Source organism: Gossypium hirsutum, chromosome A12, assembly GCF_007990345.1.
Source record: "Gossypium hirsutum isolate 1008001.06 chromosome A12, Gossypium_hirsutum_v2.1, whole genome shotgun sequence".
Lineage (NCBI taxonomy): Eukaryota > Viridiplantae > Streptophyta > Magnoliopsida > Malvales > Malvaceae > Gossypium > Gossypium hirsutum.
The window spans coordinates 106,131,848-106,147,235 of record NC_053435.1 but is presented as its reverse complement, the minus strand read 5'-3'; the positions used below and the strand labels follow the sequence as shown (position 1 = coordinate 106,147,235).

Sequence of the window (15,388 nt, the reverse complement as noted above, 5' to 3'; positions counted from 1 at the left end):
ATTTAAATGCTTTGTTATTTTGTGTAATTAAAATGTTTTCTTTTTATAATATTAATTAATTTCTTTTGGTTTGATTATTTCATTTTTGAGATTTGCTTGTCTGATCTTTCGCTCTCTAAAATTTTATCTTTAAGGATTTTAGGCCTTGTTTCAAGAATTAAGAAGTAAGAATATACATTTCAGAAGGTGGTTGTGAAGACGCAAATTAGATTTTTTTGTTATAAGAAATTATTGTTGTTTGATAGTTTGTAGAATCCATTGTATGTACTTTGCATGCTTTAGTCCATTCAATAAGATTGAAATGAATGAAATGTTCACCATTAACATTTTAAATGACCATTTTTGTAAAAATAGTTAAATTATATTTTTTTAATGAAAATACTGATAACATTAAAATTTTAAATATAACAATTTACACGATAATTTTCGTGTCAATTCATACTATCTTTTAAAATTTTAATAACTTTTTTTTATATTTTTATTCAAACACGTGGGCTATCACAAATGGAATAAATATCAAATTTATACATGAGCTTTCATTTAATGTGATATTTTGATAAATAAACTTTAGTTTGGTACAATTATACATATGACACTTGAATTGTGATTCAAATGTATACATGAAATTTTGATTTTGATTCAATTATACACATTTAAAGAAATGAATACATATATTATTTCCATATTGGATTAATATATTTATTTGTGTATGCAATATATTAACATAAAATGGTGTTAATTTAATAATATTGTTTGTGATTTGTGAAAATTGAATCAAATTAAAATTTTATGTATAAAATCACACAAAATCAAAGTTCATATATGACATTGCACATTAAATATTAAATAAAAGTTCATGTTAAGTTTTGATACTTTTCCTATTTAAATTGAATTAAAATATTGCCTAACTTAATTCGAGGTGTAGCAAACTCTAATGATTGAGTTGATACCACCCTCAACCGGGTCATTAACTCATTAGGAAGTTCAGAGAGTGTCTTTTCATAATTAAAATAAATAATATTATTCGAGAGTATTTTAATCTTTTCACTTTATAAAAAAAACTAATAAAAATATGCATAGCGTGAGATTTGAACCCACACTAATTATATTAGTAAAATCTTTAATTTATCACTTAGTTAAAGTTTTACTTTAATATTTTTATATATTTTAATTTTATTATGCACACTTTAATACCTTTATCAGTTGTATATCTGTACTTACTATTAATAAAATCACTGACTGAGTTGTTGTCACCTTCAACCAGTTCACCAACTCGTTAGAAAGTTACGAGAACATCCTTTTGTAATTAAAATAAGTAATATTATTTGAGGATATTTTAGTCCTTTCACTTTATAAAAAACCAATAAAATTATGATTAATTAGTTTCAATCCATACATTTCATTAGTTTTTTTTTTATCATATTTGCTCTTTTGACACAATATCTAAAATTAGGCATAACCTCTCCTAAACCCATAAATAAGAGGATAATGTGTTTTAACACACTTGATGACATATTCTCCTACATTGGCAACAATGTCTATACCAATCGAGTTAAGACCCAATCGACTATTATATGTTATTTTTAAACACACATTCATCTTTTAAATCTATAATACTTTTGGTTTGAAATAAATGAGGTGAAAGATAAAATGATAATTACAAATTGTAAAATAATTGGAACGAATATAGATTGCGTAGCTAACCCATTAATCTTATCTAATATTCTGAGGTCTACAAGTATATAGCAATTAAAATTATAATATACAAACTAAAAGACAAATCACAAAAAACAAATAAATCATAAAAAAAGGAAATCATAGTCACTACCTATGGTGATTAACACCTAAAAGATAAAGTGATTAAGAAAAAATAGGTTTCCATTCTTTCATTTTTCATGTCTCTAAAATATTTAATATATATAAATATTTACAAATACAGGATCAATGAAATTAAATAAATTTAAAACATAAAATATTATCAATAAATTTCAAAAATGAAAATAAATTAGTCAATAATTTACCAAAAAAAAGTTACCCCATAATTTTCACTGAGCAAAAAAAAATATCGAGAGAATAATTTTTTTTAAAATATTAGCCTCAAATTTAATATATATATAATTACTTTAAAAATTTTATATTCAAGCTTGATATTAATTTCGACAACACGTACTTCTAACCCTTATAAAAAAAAATAATCCCAATTTTTACTGCTCTATTTTAAAATTGGAGTTGCTAACTTGATTCTACTTGTAACAAGAATACAATACAACAAATTCATGTTTTAATTACTGGCTACTGTATTTTTAGTAATTGCGTCGATATAAACTAGGCCTGCCGCAATTGTCATCCCAATATTTTAAGCCTCGGGTTTTGCCATTTTCTTTGTTGTCGACTGATGGCATACCAAAGATTCCCGTTGGAAACCCGCCGTTATAAGAAATCTAAACCTCGGCTACTCAGAGGTTCGATAAAAAGAAGAAATTAACTATGTCAGTTCCCATCCGTGCTGATGTAGTGGGTGGTAAAAAGAAGTCATCGTCTAGAGGACACCATAGATTCGTGGGAGTTAGGCAAAGACCATCAGGGAGGTGGGTGGCTGAGATCAAAGACTCTTTGCAAAAAGTCAGGCTTTGGCTTGGAACTTTTGATACCGCCGAGGAAGCAGCTCGAGCTTACGACGATGCTGCTCGGGCGTTGCGTGGGGCTAATGCCCGTACCAACTTCGAACTAGCTGGTCCTCAGTTGGCTTCTAGCTCGTCTACCAACCGCTTTTCATTTGATAAACTTCAGCCTTTCTCGTTTGAAGAAGCCTGTGGGAAGGGAGGAAGTGATGATGGTGATGGGTTTATTGGTGCACTCAAGGCCAAGTTGCTTGATCGTAAAGGGCTTAAAGTCCTTTCACTTGCTAATCCTGCTGTGGTTCCTCCTCCTCAAAGAATTGGAAACATGAACCTCGTTCAGGGTCCTACCAGCAAGCCTGATGGTGAAGTTGCAGTAGGTCATATTGAGGCACAATGGTATCAACCTGTTCAAAGCCAAACACCATCTATGACAAGCAAGATTTGGTCCAATGAACCTTCATTTGAAGCTGCAACATGGGGTGCACAGATGAACCAAGTCCCTCCCAATGGCTTGTTCGATATCTCTACTTTAACTGCTGCTACATCAACATGGTCACTACCAGGGACAGCTGTATCGACGATGGACTTGTCGTTTCCAAACCAGTGCCAAATAGAGTTGCCGGTGAACATGCCGATTTCCCAAATCAATGGAACAACTACGGAAAGTGTTTGGTCATCGGAACAGCAGTTTCTTCAATGTGACATTGACACTTTGAGTGGTCCTATTGGCTCTTGGGGGGATCCCTACTTGTATGTTTCCTCTGTGCTTGGTTGATGTCAATCCAGTCACAGATTCATCATGCATGATTAATACAATTCTTTCATTCTCTATTTCTTTATAAATTGTTGTACAACAACATTCACCAATTAATCATTCTTTACTTTGTGCTAATTGAATCTCAATTAAGCTGCAATTTGAATGCTTCTTTTCATGGAAAAGACACAGAATATGAATAATCAAATACTAATAAGACATCTTTCATTTCAGAAAAAACCCTCCTCTAATATAAATGCAATTATATGAAAAAATACATGTGTAGAATTACATGACTCTACTAAACTTGTTGATTTCTATCGGGTGAACGAAAAGGTGTCAGAACTTATACTTCGAGACACTTTCCTTAATAATGAAAGGTATGGATGAAACTATCAATAGGGTCACTAACAGTCATCAAATTCTTTCTTAAACGTGGCTGAGGGAACTAATGCTAGATTTAGAGGCATAAACCAGAGGGAAAAAGAAACAGAATATAGAAATACTTTTGCCAATATTTTAGGAACAAATATAGTCAAAATCTTCCTTTAGATTTCTAAGTTGCTTGAGAATGTCTAAGGGTACTGAATGAGTGGACCAAGGAGTTTTTGCTATTTCCTTAAACATTTTATATTTTTTCATGTTATTCCATAGCATAAAAAGGTCAAAAAGAGAGATAGGTGGGTCCAATTTAGCTGCCATTCTAAGATAGGCAGTACGGTGTGGTGAGTCACAAAAGTTGATAAACGAATGGTCGTGGTCATAGCAAAGTTGTTTTCTTGGCATCTAGAATCATAATATCTTTCTCAATGCCTGCATAATTTAAGGAAAGTAGGAAGGGTGGAGAAACTCAGTAGAAAATGTTATCCGAGTTTTTCATTTTTTTTTAAATACTCGTGTTAGACATGTACCTAAATCCGGTAATATCGGTTAAAAGCCGAAACCCGAAAGCATCTCCTGCGTGATCTTTTACATGTAAACCACCAAATCTGCAGAATAACACTAGTTTTCTAACATGAAGGCTTGATGGCTACTTTAATTTTTTGATTCTGGGATAACTTTAACCCAATTAACTTATGATCCATGTGGAATATGTAAATTTCAACGTGCAGAATGATTAAATACTAAATGCAGGGATGATGAACATTCTTTTTTTTAGAGCATTTTACCTGGAATAAATGCCAACTATCCAAAATACACAAAGATGGAAAATTAGTTAAAGACTCGGTGGGAACAATTTGTTGAGATTGGACTATTAAAGTTAAAGATGTTTAGCCTTTATTGGATAAAAGAACATTTAAAAGTAAACGTGTAAAAGTTGAAAAAACACTCAGCACTTGGATTGAAATTGAAGAAAGGTTTAAGGAGCAAATAGTTAGATTTATTTCACTTCAATAAAAAATCAAAGATGAGGGGAGGGGGGGTGCATCCAGTTCTTGGATATCACCATCTCTTCAACTATCAGTGGGTACAAAAGATTTGACACATTGTTCTTGCGTCCCACGTTGTAGGGTCTCTTCTCCTGTTTCAAAGATCAAGTATTTGATGCCATGCATGAGAGTATAAATTTTTTTCTCCTACACCCCTAATCAGAATTTCAGAATATGCCCCCCTATATGATGAAATATGATGAAATATTATCGTAAAATCTTGACTAGTATGAAGATCAGGAAGAGCTGGTCGACATGCATCGATTCTTTTTTTTCGATATATCTCGCCAGGGGCCTGGCAAAGGAGGATTCCAAACTAATCTCCATTAGGATCATTCAAACAAAAGTGATAAAAAGAAAGAAAGATGAGAATAATTTTATTAAACTATTGCTAAAGTTGGTTGCTTAAAGCATTGATGTGATTTGAAGAATTTTAATCTTGCTTTCTTCCCACTTATTCCAGACTCCATCTATTTAGAGCTCTATAGATTTTCTATTTGTCTCTCATTTCATACACAAAAACAGTCAAAGAGAGAGGTAGCACCTGTTGCTCTTACCTTTAGTTCTCTTGATCGCTGGTGTTGTTTGATTCAATGGCTGAATTGAAAAGCTGTAATGAATGGAACCCCTTTTTCCTAATGATAGCAATAGATTTTTCTTTTGCTGTGGTGAATATTCTTCTTAAGAAAGTCCTTGATGATGGGATGAACCATTTGGTTCTCATAACATTCCGGTTGTCAATCTCTACAATTTTCTTGGCCCCCATTGGTTACTTTTGGGAAAGGTATATGAAGCTCTCTCACTCTCCATTATTCCCTTTACCTTTCCTTTTCATAAATTTTCACAAAATTTTTCCAACTTTTTTCATTAATTTCAGCAGCTGATTAAGCACTGAGATTGCTTGCAGGAACACCAGACCAAAGCTCACACCGCGCATTTTATGTTACCTCTTTTGCAGTGCAATCGTCGGGTTAGTTTATATTTCATTATTCAACTATAGATTCATGGATATCATTACAGGAAAATCTAACTTAGTAATTTCCTTGCAGGGCCTCACTAACGCAGTACTTCTTTCTCCTTGGAATTCAATACACATCCGCTACATTCGCATGCGCTTTCGTCAACATGGTACCGGTTGTCACGTTTATAATGGCATTACCATTCCGGTATCGATGCGAATTTATCTCTTGTTTTAAACCGGTACTGTGTTCTTCTGCAAAACTTGGCCACCAATCCTCTCTTGTACTGCAGGATCGAAACTGTGAACCTCAAAAGCAACAGTGGAAGAGCCAAAATACTCGGTTCGGTGATTTGTGTTGGCGGAGGCTTGCTACTAACACTTTATAAAGGAAGGCCTTTGTTCAAACACCAACACTCACACGTCGTGGCTCAAACTGTGGCGAATGTCGTCAAGCTGAGCCCTTCTAGAAGGGCACAGAGGTGGACTATTGGTTGCTTAGCGCTGGTAGTGGGAACCCTGTTGTGGTCTTCTTGGTTTATCATTCAATCATTTGTTGGAAGAAGATACCCTTGCCAATTCTCCAGCACTGCAATCATGTCTTTCTTTGGTGCCATTCAATCGGCTGCCTTAAGCTTGTTTACAAGCAGGGACCTTTCCATGTGGGTACTGAAGGGAAAAGTGGAAATCATAACTGTCCTCTATGCAGTAAGTTTTAACCTATGCTATCCAAACTCAGTAAGTTTTAACCATATACTCGTGTTTGAATATATGCCGAACATGAGTACTTTTGGTAAAATAAAGAGTCCGAGAAACAGAGGTTTTAACCCAACCACGGTTTTGGGTCGAGGAGTAGGCGAAAGGCTGGCCTAGGTATATGCTGTCTTGTAGGTTAGGCTAGCTTTCTTCACCACATCTTTTTCCATGTTACCATTCAACCAAAATTATAAAAAAGAGAGGCATAGATTCCAACTTCAATTCTACGTATCCAAGCTTCAATTCTACGCATCTTTTTTTTTTTTTTTTGTAATTTTGTATTTCCTGGTTGCAGTACAGATAACATTAGTGTCTCTCCAGTCCCTGAATAAACAATCCAAATAGAATCCATTGACCAAAAATGGAGAACATTACAAACAAAATCAGTACTTTCCATTCCCCGAATTTCATGCTATTGTTTTGTTTATGCAGGGAATGATCGGGTCTGGCTTGTCGTACGTCGGCATGGCGTGGTGTGTCAAGAAGAGGGGTCCGGTCTTCACTGCAGCATTTAGTCCACTTGTCCAGATAATGGCAGCCATGTTTGACATCCCGTTACTCCATGAGCAACTAAATCTTGGGAGGTAATTAACTATCCCATGTCCCAATTAATCAGTATATTTGCTTATGTACTTGCAAGCTTATGAATGCTCGATTGCTAACTTTCTTCCCTGCTACACTCCAACGAACAGTTTGTTGGGTTCGATCATCGTCATTCTCGGATTGTATATTCTTCTTTGGGGCAAGAACAGAGAGATGCAGAACTGTGCTTTGAAAATTGCACAAGAAGCCAAAGAGATTAGGGAACAAGAGGTTCAACTACCGGTCATCATGGTTGCTTGCGATTCAAGTTATCCCCAGACCAAGTAGCTTTTTGCTGCCTACTGTTCAAGTTCATTTCTTGTGGTATTCAAATAACCCTCTTAATTAATACCACCAAATATGTTTCCAATTTCCCTTGTTCAATTGTTCCACAACAAGGAAATCAACAAAAAAAAAAGTTTTACTTTTTTTTAACAAGTTTGTGATGGATGATAAAGTTTATCAAGGAAATTTAAAAAAGAAAATTCAAACATAACCCTGACCCTATGACTAACTTAATTTGATCCTTCAAGTTACATAGTGCTGTTTCACATGGAAAAACCATGCTTGAGCGATAAACCTTGTTATCAAATACGGTATCTCTGGCACTCGAGTAATATGCTTATCCATCGGTTTATGACTGCTACATATGTTGAATTAAGGTATATATGATGGTAGCTTTTCCTTCAGAGCCTACACATTGTTATAATAAATTAACTGATATTGAAATGCACCATCTAGACTTGTTCATTCCTCGGTTCAACTGAATCCCGATCGCATACCGGGGGTTCATAGACTTTGCGGTATCTGATATCTTTGTGCTGGAAATGTCAGTTTAGAAGGGCTATAAGAAACAAGTGATAGACCATTTTATTCATCACAATAGGCCTTCTTATTGCAATTAAAGACACAAGAGGACAAGTATGAACTTGAAAGTTCAAACACACTATCATTATTTGGCTAACAATAATGCAGAAAACAGCCAAAATGGTATATAATCAAAGACATAATACGAGAAGAAGCATAGTAAAACAATACAAAGATTTATAGTATGCAAAGTATATTGGGACAAGACCATGTTAATCGGAATCGGTAAGTTTGGCTTTGGCGGAATCATTTTCTATTTTCTTTCCCCTCCTATGCTTATCTGTTGACTTCTTGCCTTCACGTTCGGGAACATCTGAGACGTCCAAATGAACTCCGGGATCGTTGGCGTTATAGCTGCTCTCGAACATGATCGAATTGTTAACAGCTTGGAAATTGCTGTTGACATAGGTACTCCATTCATCAGGCTCCCCCCCAAGTGAAATCCCATGAGGACTGCTGGATTTCTCATCCACCTCGCTTCGCATTGTCGCCCCGGCATTGCTTCCTGCAAGCGTGATGATTCCAACACCATGCAGATCGTCATCACCATCGTCTCTGACGTGGCTCGATCCCGGTTTATGAATACCAACAACACGGCGAGTAATGGTGGAGACCATGTCTTTGACTTCTTTATCAAGTAATCTAGTATGCTTATCTCCTTCACCAGAGGAATGGTCAGGCTTGAATGTTTCCAGAGGCATTATTTAGCAAAACAAAGAAAAAAAAACAAAGCAAGGCAAATTATGATTTGGAGTATGGAGCTGAAACTGAAAAAAACATTTAAATATAAGAATAGGTGTAGGAACAAAAGGTCTGTTTGATAGGGAATAAAGATGTGCCTTCCATGGCAATTCAAGGATATATTTTTTTTCAATTTATTCTCAGATTAAAGCAGAGAGATTACTTGAGTATTGGTTAAACTGATACAGATTATATATACTTTTGTCACTCTTACGCTCTTTTGATATGATTTTATTTTTCATTGAAGAGATTTGAAGGGAAAGAATCATAGTGGTAGAGGCACTTGTCAAAGCGTGCCATTCCATCCTAGTATTCATGATAACTCTAAAGCCATGAACATGACACCGTTCTCTGCATTGAAGTTCTCTTTGAGCTTGGATTTTTCATTTTTTATATATATATAAAATAAAAGATCGGCTTCGGGAAGGGCAGAGCTGTTTCCAATTAAATTTTCTGAATTTGGATCCGATAATAGCATTAATTTGGTATTGGATATTTGGGTGGGTTATCGGTCATTGAACAAATCCACACGGCTGCATCAAAAGCTTGTACTGATTCTTATGTCTCACCAGGACGTCAAAGAACTCCTTGGGCCTGTATTGGCCCTTATGAATATATAATTATTTAAAATAAAAAAAAGGTAGTTTTTCTAACTTGTTTGTAGTGTTTTTTTTTAAGGTGTGAATAATGTAAGACGGTACAACAACAAACACAGCAACAGTATAAAGTACAGCGAACGAAGAATAAAAAATAACTCGCAGACGGTACATGCATAGACTTGATCATGAGTCGAGTCGAAGTTAATACAGAATTTTAGATTTGAGTCCAACTTAAAAAATAGTCTAAAATTTTATCTAAGTTCAGCCCAGATTAAAAATGTTAAACTTGAGTTCGACCAAGCCCACTCGTTAATTTTTTTTTAAGATTATTCTTTTATATGAAAACAAATTTAAAAACAAAAAATACACTAAAAACAGTAAAAGAAATGTTTCTCAGTAAATTGAAAAGACATTACAAAAATACTTTATACTTAAATAGTACTAAGATAGTTGTAACTTAATCATTAAATCTCTCTAAAATAGTTGCAAAATTAACAATAAAACAAAAGTTATACCATATTCAAACAATAACAAAATATTAACAATATAGTAGTGAAATAACAGCAAAAACAAAAACAAATGTGAAGTTTATGTTGATTCGAGCTTAATTTGGGCCAAAAAAATTCTACCCGAGGCCCAGCCCATTTAAAAAATGAACCTTATTCATTTTTTAGTCCAAGTCTATTTTACAAGGTATAATTTTGTCCAAATCTTTCTACTTTTCGAGTAAGCCTTCAAGCCTGGATAAGTAACTCGACTAATGATTAGGTGTACACAGTACTACACACCCACAAAATGAGATAAAGACTCACATATCACAAATGTGCATAATAAAACTCAGAACCTAAATTTATTAGAGACTCAAGACATTTGCTTTAACCAACAAATTAATGTCTCATTTATCTTTATTTATGTTAGTCCATAAAATAATAATGGTACCAATAATGTAACTATATATTAAATAAATGTTTACATTATTAATTTTAGAAAATTATATAGTATGTTATATATATTTTTTAATTTTCAAAAATATTATCATGTGTTTTTAATTAATAATTAAATTTTTTAAAATAAAATAAAATAAGACTCTTTTTATCAATAAAATTATGAAACGAATAATACATCTCACGTTAACAAGGACAGACATTATACCTATGAACTTAATGTTAGTATTGAACATCTACTTCTTTAATAAGGTGAGCAGTCATCCAAGTCTTCACTCTCCAAATCTTCTTTAATACAGATAATTATTGGCTGTCCCAAATGCTAATTATGGATGATTAAAAAAAGAGATGGAATACCTCACAAATATCTTGCCTGTCTTAATGCCTTGACATGCCAAACATGCAATCTACATTTAATAAGGGTTGATAGCTACCCTTCATTCCCCTTGTGTACCAAATTTGATTGCCCTTAACAATAAGTTAGAGTAACACCATTTTCACTGTCATTTTCGGGGTTTTTTTCCTTCTAAAAAAAGCCAGCTTTCCGCAAATTTTTTTAGCCACTGATATAAGTTAGCAAACAAACGTGGAAAGCTAAGTCAGTGATCTAAAATTAAAATCTCTTATATAAAAAAAATTATTTATTAATCTTTTAAATTTTGGATTTAAATTTTATAAATATATCGAAATTTAATGTGATTTACCTAAATCTCTAATTTCATAATAAGAAGAAGTTGAATAGATTTTTTTAGAAGAGAAAAAAAAAAGGCTAAAATTTGCTTTTAGTCCATGTACCTGTAATTTGATATTTGATCCTTAGATCTTATTGCTTCAATTTAAAAATATTTTTGCTAATCATATGCTTCCTCATATGAGAAGTGAAAACAACGTAATCATAATTTTAAATTAATAAATTTTGATAGAAAATATTTACTATTTTAATGATTAGACTGAAATTGAAAAAAAGAGAGGATGAACTTAATTTTTAACTTTTTAAGTATAGGGATTAAATATCTAATTTTGTCAAAGTTTAGGGACTAACATCATATTTTAACCAATAAGAAAATCTCAATATTTTAGAACAACAAGAAATGGAGGGAGTCGGTCCGGTCCACCTTACCCCGTTGCGTTGCGTTATTAAAAACGAAAGATTCTTCGTCTGTTGGTTAACCCAATTTGTATTTATTAATTCGTAAATTTCTTAAAAAATGAAGAAAAAAAACCGTCATCTGTATTTAATCAGTATCTTATAGTTTCTCTCTCCCACTTTCTTCTATGGTTTCTTGTTCCTAATGTTGCTGTTGTTTGTTCAACTCTCGACTGTCAGCAAACTCATCAGTGATTCAAAGGAAACAAGCATTCTTTAGGTACAGTCTCCTCACTTTTCTGTATAGAAATTTAAACGACACTTTTACTCCTTTTGTTTATGTTGTTTTTTTTTTAATATTGAAATTTCAGTTTTTCTGAGCTAATTTTAAGGCTGAAATTTTAAGTAGTGCATCTTGTTATTGGGTTATCAATGATGGGTTGCTTTTGGTTTCATGGTATTTTATTTGAATTTTTTCTAGTTTAGAATTAAAGTAATGAAACTATGGAACTATCTGTTGCATTCTGTTTGAAGGGTTTAAGCCTGGTCTTTTGCAGTTTTTCTTGTTAAAACTGAGTTACCTCTAGGGTTTTGAATTGACTGGCAATTTTGATGGGGGTTTATTTTTTTAAATTAACAGTGAGGGTGTTGTGGAAATTCACGAGAATTGAATCTTTTAGAACCAAAAGGAGATAAGTCTATACGCTGTAAATTATAATCAGATGCTGAATGAAGGTTCAAATGAGACTAGCACCAGAGCTAGTTACCACTCCAGTAATTTACCTGAACCTGACCTTGAGAAGCAAGGAAACAACCAGGTGTTGCCTCAGGATGAAGGACTGCCAGGCTCAGTTAGGGGTTCAGCCTGTGAGTCCAGTCCCACATTGTTAACCATCGTAGTAACGAAGGGTGAGTCTCATGTAACTCAGCAGCCGATAGCTCAATTAAAAGTTATGGAATGCGTTTTGGAGGAATTGCCTCGTGTGGCTCCTCAAAAGGGCTATTTTTTGAGGAACAGTTGTTCTGATGAGGAATGCAGGTATATCATTATTTTTTCATCTTCCACCAGTCTTACTTCATACATCCTGTATTCTCATTTATTATGCACCTTTTGAAATTTTTTGTTTCCGATATTTGATTATTGTTGAATAGGATGGACTCCTCATACGAGTGTAGATCGTCACATAGTCTTGAGTATCTGTTAGCTATGTTCACTGAAGCCTCATAGATTAAAATCTTTATATGTTCAGGTTAACCACTTAATTGCCCTAAGCATTTCACTTAGTCTGGTGGGTAGTCTTAATTGTCCTGTTTATACTTTCTTATCATGTTATGTGCTAATGAGTGTTTATTTATTGTACTGTTTTGTTATAATTTGCCAAAAGAATGTGCTGCATAAAGGTTTTGGTGAGGTTAGATCCCTAGGAATAGGAATAAGATTAGGCTTGAGAAAAATAAAATGCTTCATTCAGATCATCTTAATATATTGTGGTCAGTCAACAATCTTTTTCTTTGTTGAGTTTCCTAATCTACCCCTATCTCCACCAGAGGAGGACCTTACGTGCCTAAGCACTCTCCAATGCTCATCCTCCGAGTCTTTCAGTAGCAATATATATGCATGCGTGCCAACTGATCTAGTACTCAATTGGCCGGTCTGTTAGCAATCTTAAATGTACCATCCCTTTCCTGGCCATCGGCTTGTTTTTCCGAGATTAATCTTGAAAGCAATCTGTAGTATTGAATACTCTTTACTCATTATTATCTGTATTATCCTTCAGAGTTTGTCAACAGGAGAAGGAAGAAGGTCTTATAGATCTTGGGTGCCAATGTAAAGGTGGTCTTGCAAAAGCTCATCGATCTTGCATTGACACTTGGTTTCGTACAAAAGGATCCAACAAATGCAAAATATGCCAGTAAATTATTCAAAATATGATTTCACGTATTAAAATTAGATTATTTGTAACCATACATGATTCAGTTCACTGTTGTTGTGCAGAGCAGTAGCTGTAAATGTGTCAGCTCCAGAGTCCCAGCCCAGTGTAGGTATTCTGTGCTTAAGTGAAAGGGCTAGCAATAAAAACCTTAGGACAAGTTTGCTTGTTTTATTCAGTTATAGCCTACAAGATGCTAGAAATTCAATATTATCATTTTTTTGAGTGGTGGCACTGGTGGTTTACTTTGCCAAAAAGAGAGGTTTCGTTGCCCAAATCAAATCTAAAGCTGGAAAATAAAACAAAGTCGAGGATAGAATGTGGTAGAGTTTGGGTATTATTTTGTTCCTTCGGCTACTATTATGCATGCCCTGTGCAATTGTAGGCACAGAGAGAGGTAAAAGAGCCATTATGGTCTCTGTGATTTTGGGTTCTAGCATTTTAAAAGCATAAGTGATGTTATTGAGTTTTAGTCCACAGCAAACATAGAAAACTATGTTTTTCGGTTTACTTGTAGATCTCATAGTCATACCTATATTGATCCTAAAACACGTTTCTTGGTGCAGACAAATTACTGGGTTTGGAGAGCTGATCCAAGCTTTACACCACATGAACGTCAAAGGGTAAGTGGATAACTGCGCCTGTCTACTGGGATCTTACTTATTCTTGAAAAATTCTTCCTATTGTTTTTTTTTTTAAAACTTCGCATCAAATCATTCTTTATGACAGGGTTGTTTTAGTCCTCTGTGGGTGGCATTTTCGATCCTTATTGGTGGTTTATTGTTGGATGTGTTAATATCCGTTACTCTTGGTGTCTCGGCACTACCTGTTAACATCATAATTGGTACGTACACCTCAGTCATATTTTTCCCATACCTGTTTATAAAAAAAAAATAACGTTCTTAGCAAATAGCTTTTATTCTTCATGATCTTGTAACTTGAAGAGACATTGTACAGGTGTTATTGTTGTCCTAGGACTTGGAACAGCCCTTCGACTTGCCCTCGAATTCTGCCATGAGTGGAGTATTAGGAGAGCCATGCAAAGGGTAGAAGTAAATGCGACTCTCCAGTATCATCCTGCTTTGTAGGTAAATCTGTATATAGTAAAATTCAAGCGTTATTTGTGTATATGACATTCGGCATGCTATTCAGGAGGGAACTCATTGTTTGTTACTGCTCACATCTATACACCATGATACAGTTTGTAACATTCCCCTTGAATAGTTTGAGATTTTATAGAGTCAAATTGGACATGAACCTTATGGTTTCAAGCTTTGGTGATGAGTAACTCTATATATTTCCTGTATTGCTTGTCTTCAAATGTTGATAACTTGTATTGGAATGGCAAGCTAAAAAGTATGAAAATTCCATTTCCACTGCTTTTGATGGAGGCTGCATTCTTTTGACTTAGGTGGAGTGGAGCCTGATTATGTTGAACAAGGTTAGGTTGCTGCTATGAGGTATGAATTGGCAGATTTAATAGTTTGTTTGGGTTCACTTCTTTATTCAATGAAGAAAATGGTTATTAGTAAATATTGTTGTAAATATTGTTGTGATTTTGGTGAATGGAATGGAGACATGTGGGGTTGCGAATAAAGGTTGTGCGGGTTTCCAAGGCTGATGGAATCTTTTTCGAGCATCGAAGTTATATTAATCATTGTCAACTTCAACCTACTTTTATATAATATCCTGCATGGTTGAAATTATAATGGGAATAAATAAAATTATTTATTAAATTATTATAAAATCAAGAGAATTTAATCCGTACTTAAACTATGATTTTTTTTTCAAGTTGGTAACTATTTTTTTTTCAAAGCTTGCAGTTAAATCCTTTTCACAAATGGTATTTTGTCAAAAGTGATATTAAATTTTTTTTTCAATTTTGTATTTAAAAAATATTTTATTACCTTACCTAGAGTGGTACCCAAACTAATTTTATTATTCAAATTACCTCAATTGTTAAAAAAACATCTTTTAGCTAATCATCTTATGATATAAAGCAATTTTTAACTTTTTTTTTTTTAAATTTATATCCTTTAAACTTTTTTAAAAAAAAATGAACATATTCATTTTTTTTTCTTTATTCAAGAATTTTTTGGTGATGGAAAAATTTAAGAA

At 33.7% G+C, this 15,388-nt stretch overlaps 4 protein-coding genes across 4 annotated transcripts; 3 read left to right on the top strand and 1 right to left on the bottom strand.

The window, feature by feature from the left end:
* The first annotated feature begins 2,487 nt into the window (after window positions 1-2,487).
* LOC107929522 (uncharacterized) lies at window positions 2,488-3,396 on the top strand. Its single transcript, XM_016860965.2, has one exon. It carries the CDS (start codon window positions 2,488-2,490, stop codon window positions 3,394-3,396), a length of 909 nt encoding a protein of 302 aa, XP_016716454.2.
* A 1,841-nt stretch (window positions 3,397-5,237) lies between these two features.
* Window positions 5,238-7,539, top strand: LOC107929469 (WAT1-related protein At3g30340). Its single transcript, XM_016860900.2, has 6 exons — window positions 5,238-5,589; window positions 5,713-5,775; window positions 5,855-5,971; window positions 6,057-6,471; window positions 6,952-7,103; window positions 7,212-7,539. The coding sequence occupies exons 1-6, from the start codon at window positions 5,399-5,401 to the stop codon at window positions 7,387-7,389; spliced, it is 1,116 nt and encodes a 371-aa protein (XP_016716389.2). The 5' UTR covers window positions 5,238-5,398; the 3' UTR covers window positions 7,390-7,539.
* A 409-nt stretch (window positions 7,540-7,948) lies between these two features.
* LOC107929470 (uncharacterized) lies at window positions 7,949-8,835 on the bottom strand. Its single transcript, XM_016860901.2, has one exon. It carries the CDS (start codon window positions 8,667-8,669, stop codon window positions 8,181-8,183), a length of 489 nt encoding a protein of 162 aa, XP_016716390.1. The 5' UTR covers window positions 8,670-8,835; the 3' UTR covers window positions 7,949-8,180.
* A 2,518-nt stretch (window positions 8,836-11,353) lies between these two features.
* LOC107929597 (E3 ubiquitin-protein ligase MARCHF2) lies at window positions 11,354-15,012 on the top strand. Its single transcript, XM_016861075.2, has 8 exons — window positions 11,354-11,619; window positions 11,980-12,378; window positions 13,118-13,252; window positions 13,336-13,378; window positions 13,837-13,893; window positions 14,000-14,114; window positions 14,228-14,354; window positions 14,682-15,012. Exons 2-8 carry the CDS (start codon window positions 12,062-12,064, stop codon window positions 14,695-14,697), a joined length of 810 nt encoding a protein of 269 aa, XP_016716564.1. The 5' UTR covers window positions 11,354-11,619; window positions 11,980-12,061; the 3' UTR covers window positions 14,698-15,012.
* The last annotated feature ends 376 nt before the right edge of the window (window positions 15,013-15,388 follow it).

Excerpts from the sequence above, each read along its gene's own strand:
- LOC107929522 (XM_016860965.2), top strand. The coding sequence starts at position 2,488 with ATGTCAGTTCCCATCCGTGCTGATGTAGTGGGTGGTAAAAAGAAGTCA.
- LOC107929469 (XM_016860900.2), top strand. The coding sequence starts at position 5,399 with ATGGCTGAATTGAAAAGCTGTAATGAATGGAACCCCTTTTTCCTAATG. Across the intron at positions 5,776-5,854 it reads TTTTGCAGTGCAATCGTCGG|GGCCTCACTAACGCAGTACT; the intron begins GTTAGTTTATAT and ends ATTTCCTTGCAG. Across the intron at positions 7,104-7,211 it reads GAGCAACTAAATCTTGGGAG|TTTGTTGGGTTCGATCATCG; the intron begins GTAATTAACTAT and ends TCCAACGAACAG.
- LOC107929470 (XM_016860901.2), bottom strand. The coding sequence starts at position 8,669 with ATGCCTCTGGAAACATTCAAGCCTGACCATTCCTCTGGTGAAGGAGAT.
- LOC107929597 (XM_016861075.2), top strand. The coding sequence starts at position 12,062 with ATGCTGAATGAAGGTTCAAATGAGACTAGCACCAGAGCTAGTTACCAC. Across the intron at positions 12,379-13,117 it reads TGTTCTGATGAGGAATGCAG|AGTTTGTCAACAGGAGAAGG; the intron begins GTATATCATTAT and ends ATTATCCTTCAG. Across the intron at positions 13,379-13,836 it reads CTCCAGAGTCCCAGCCCAGT|ACAAATTACTGGGTTTGGAG; the intron begins GTAGGTATTCTG and ends TTCTTGGTGCAG.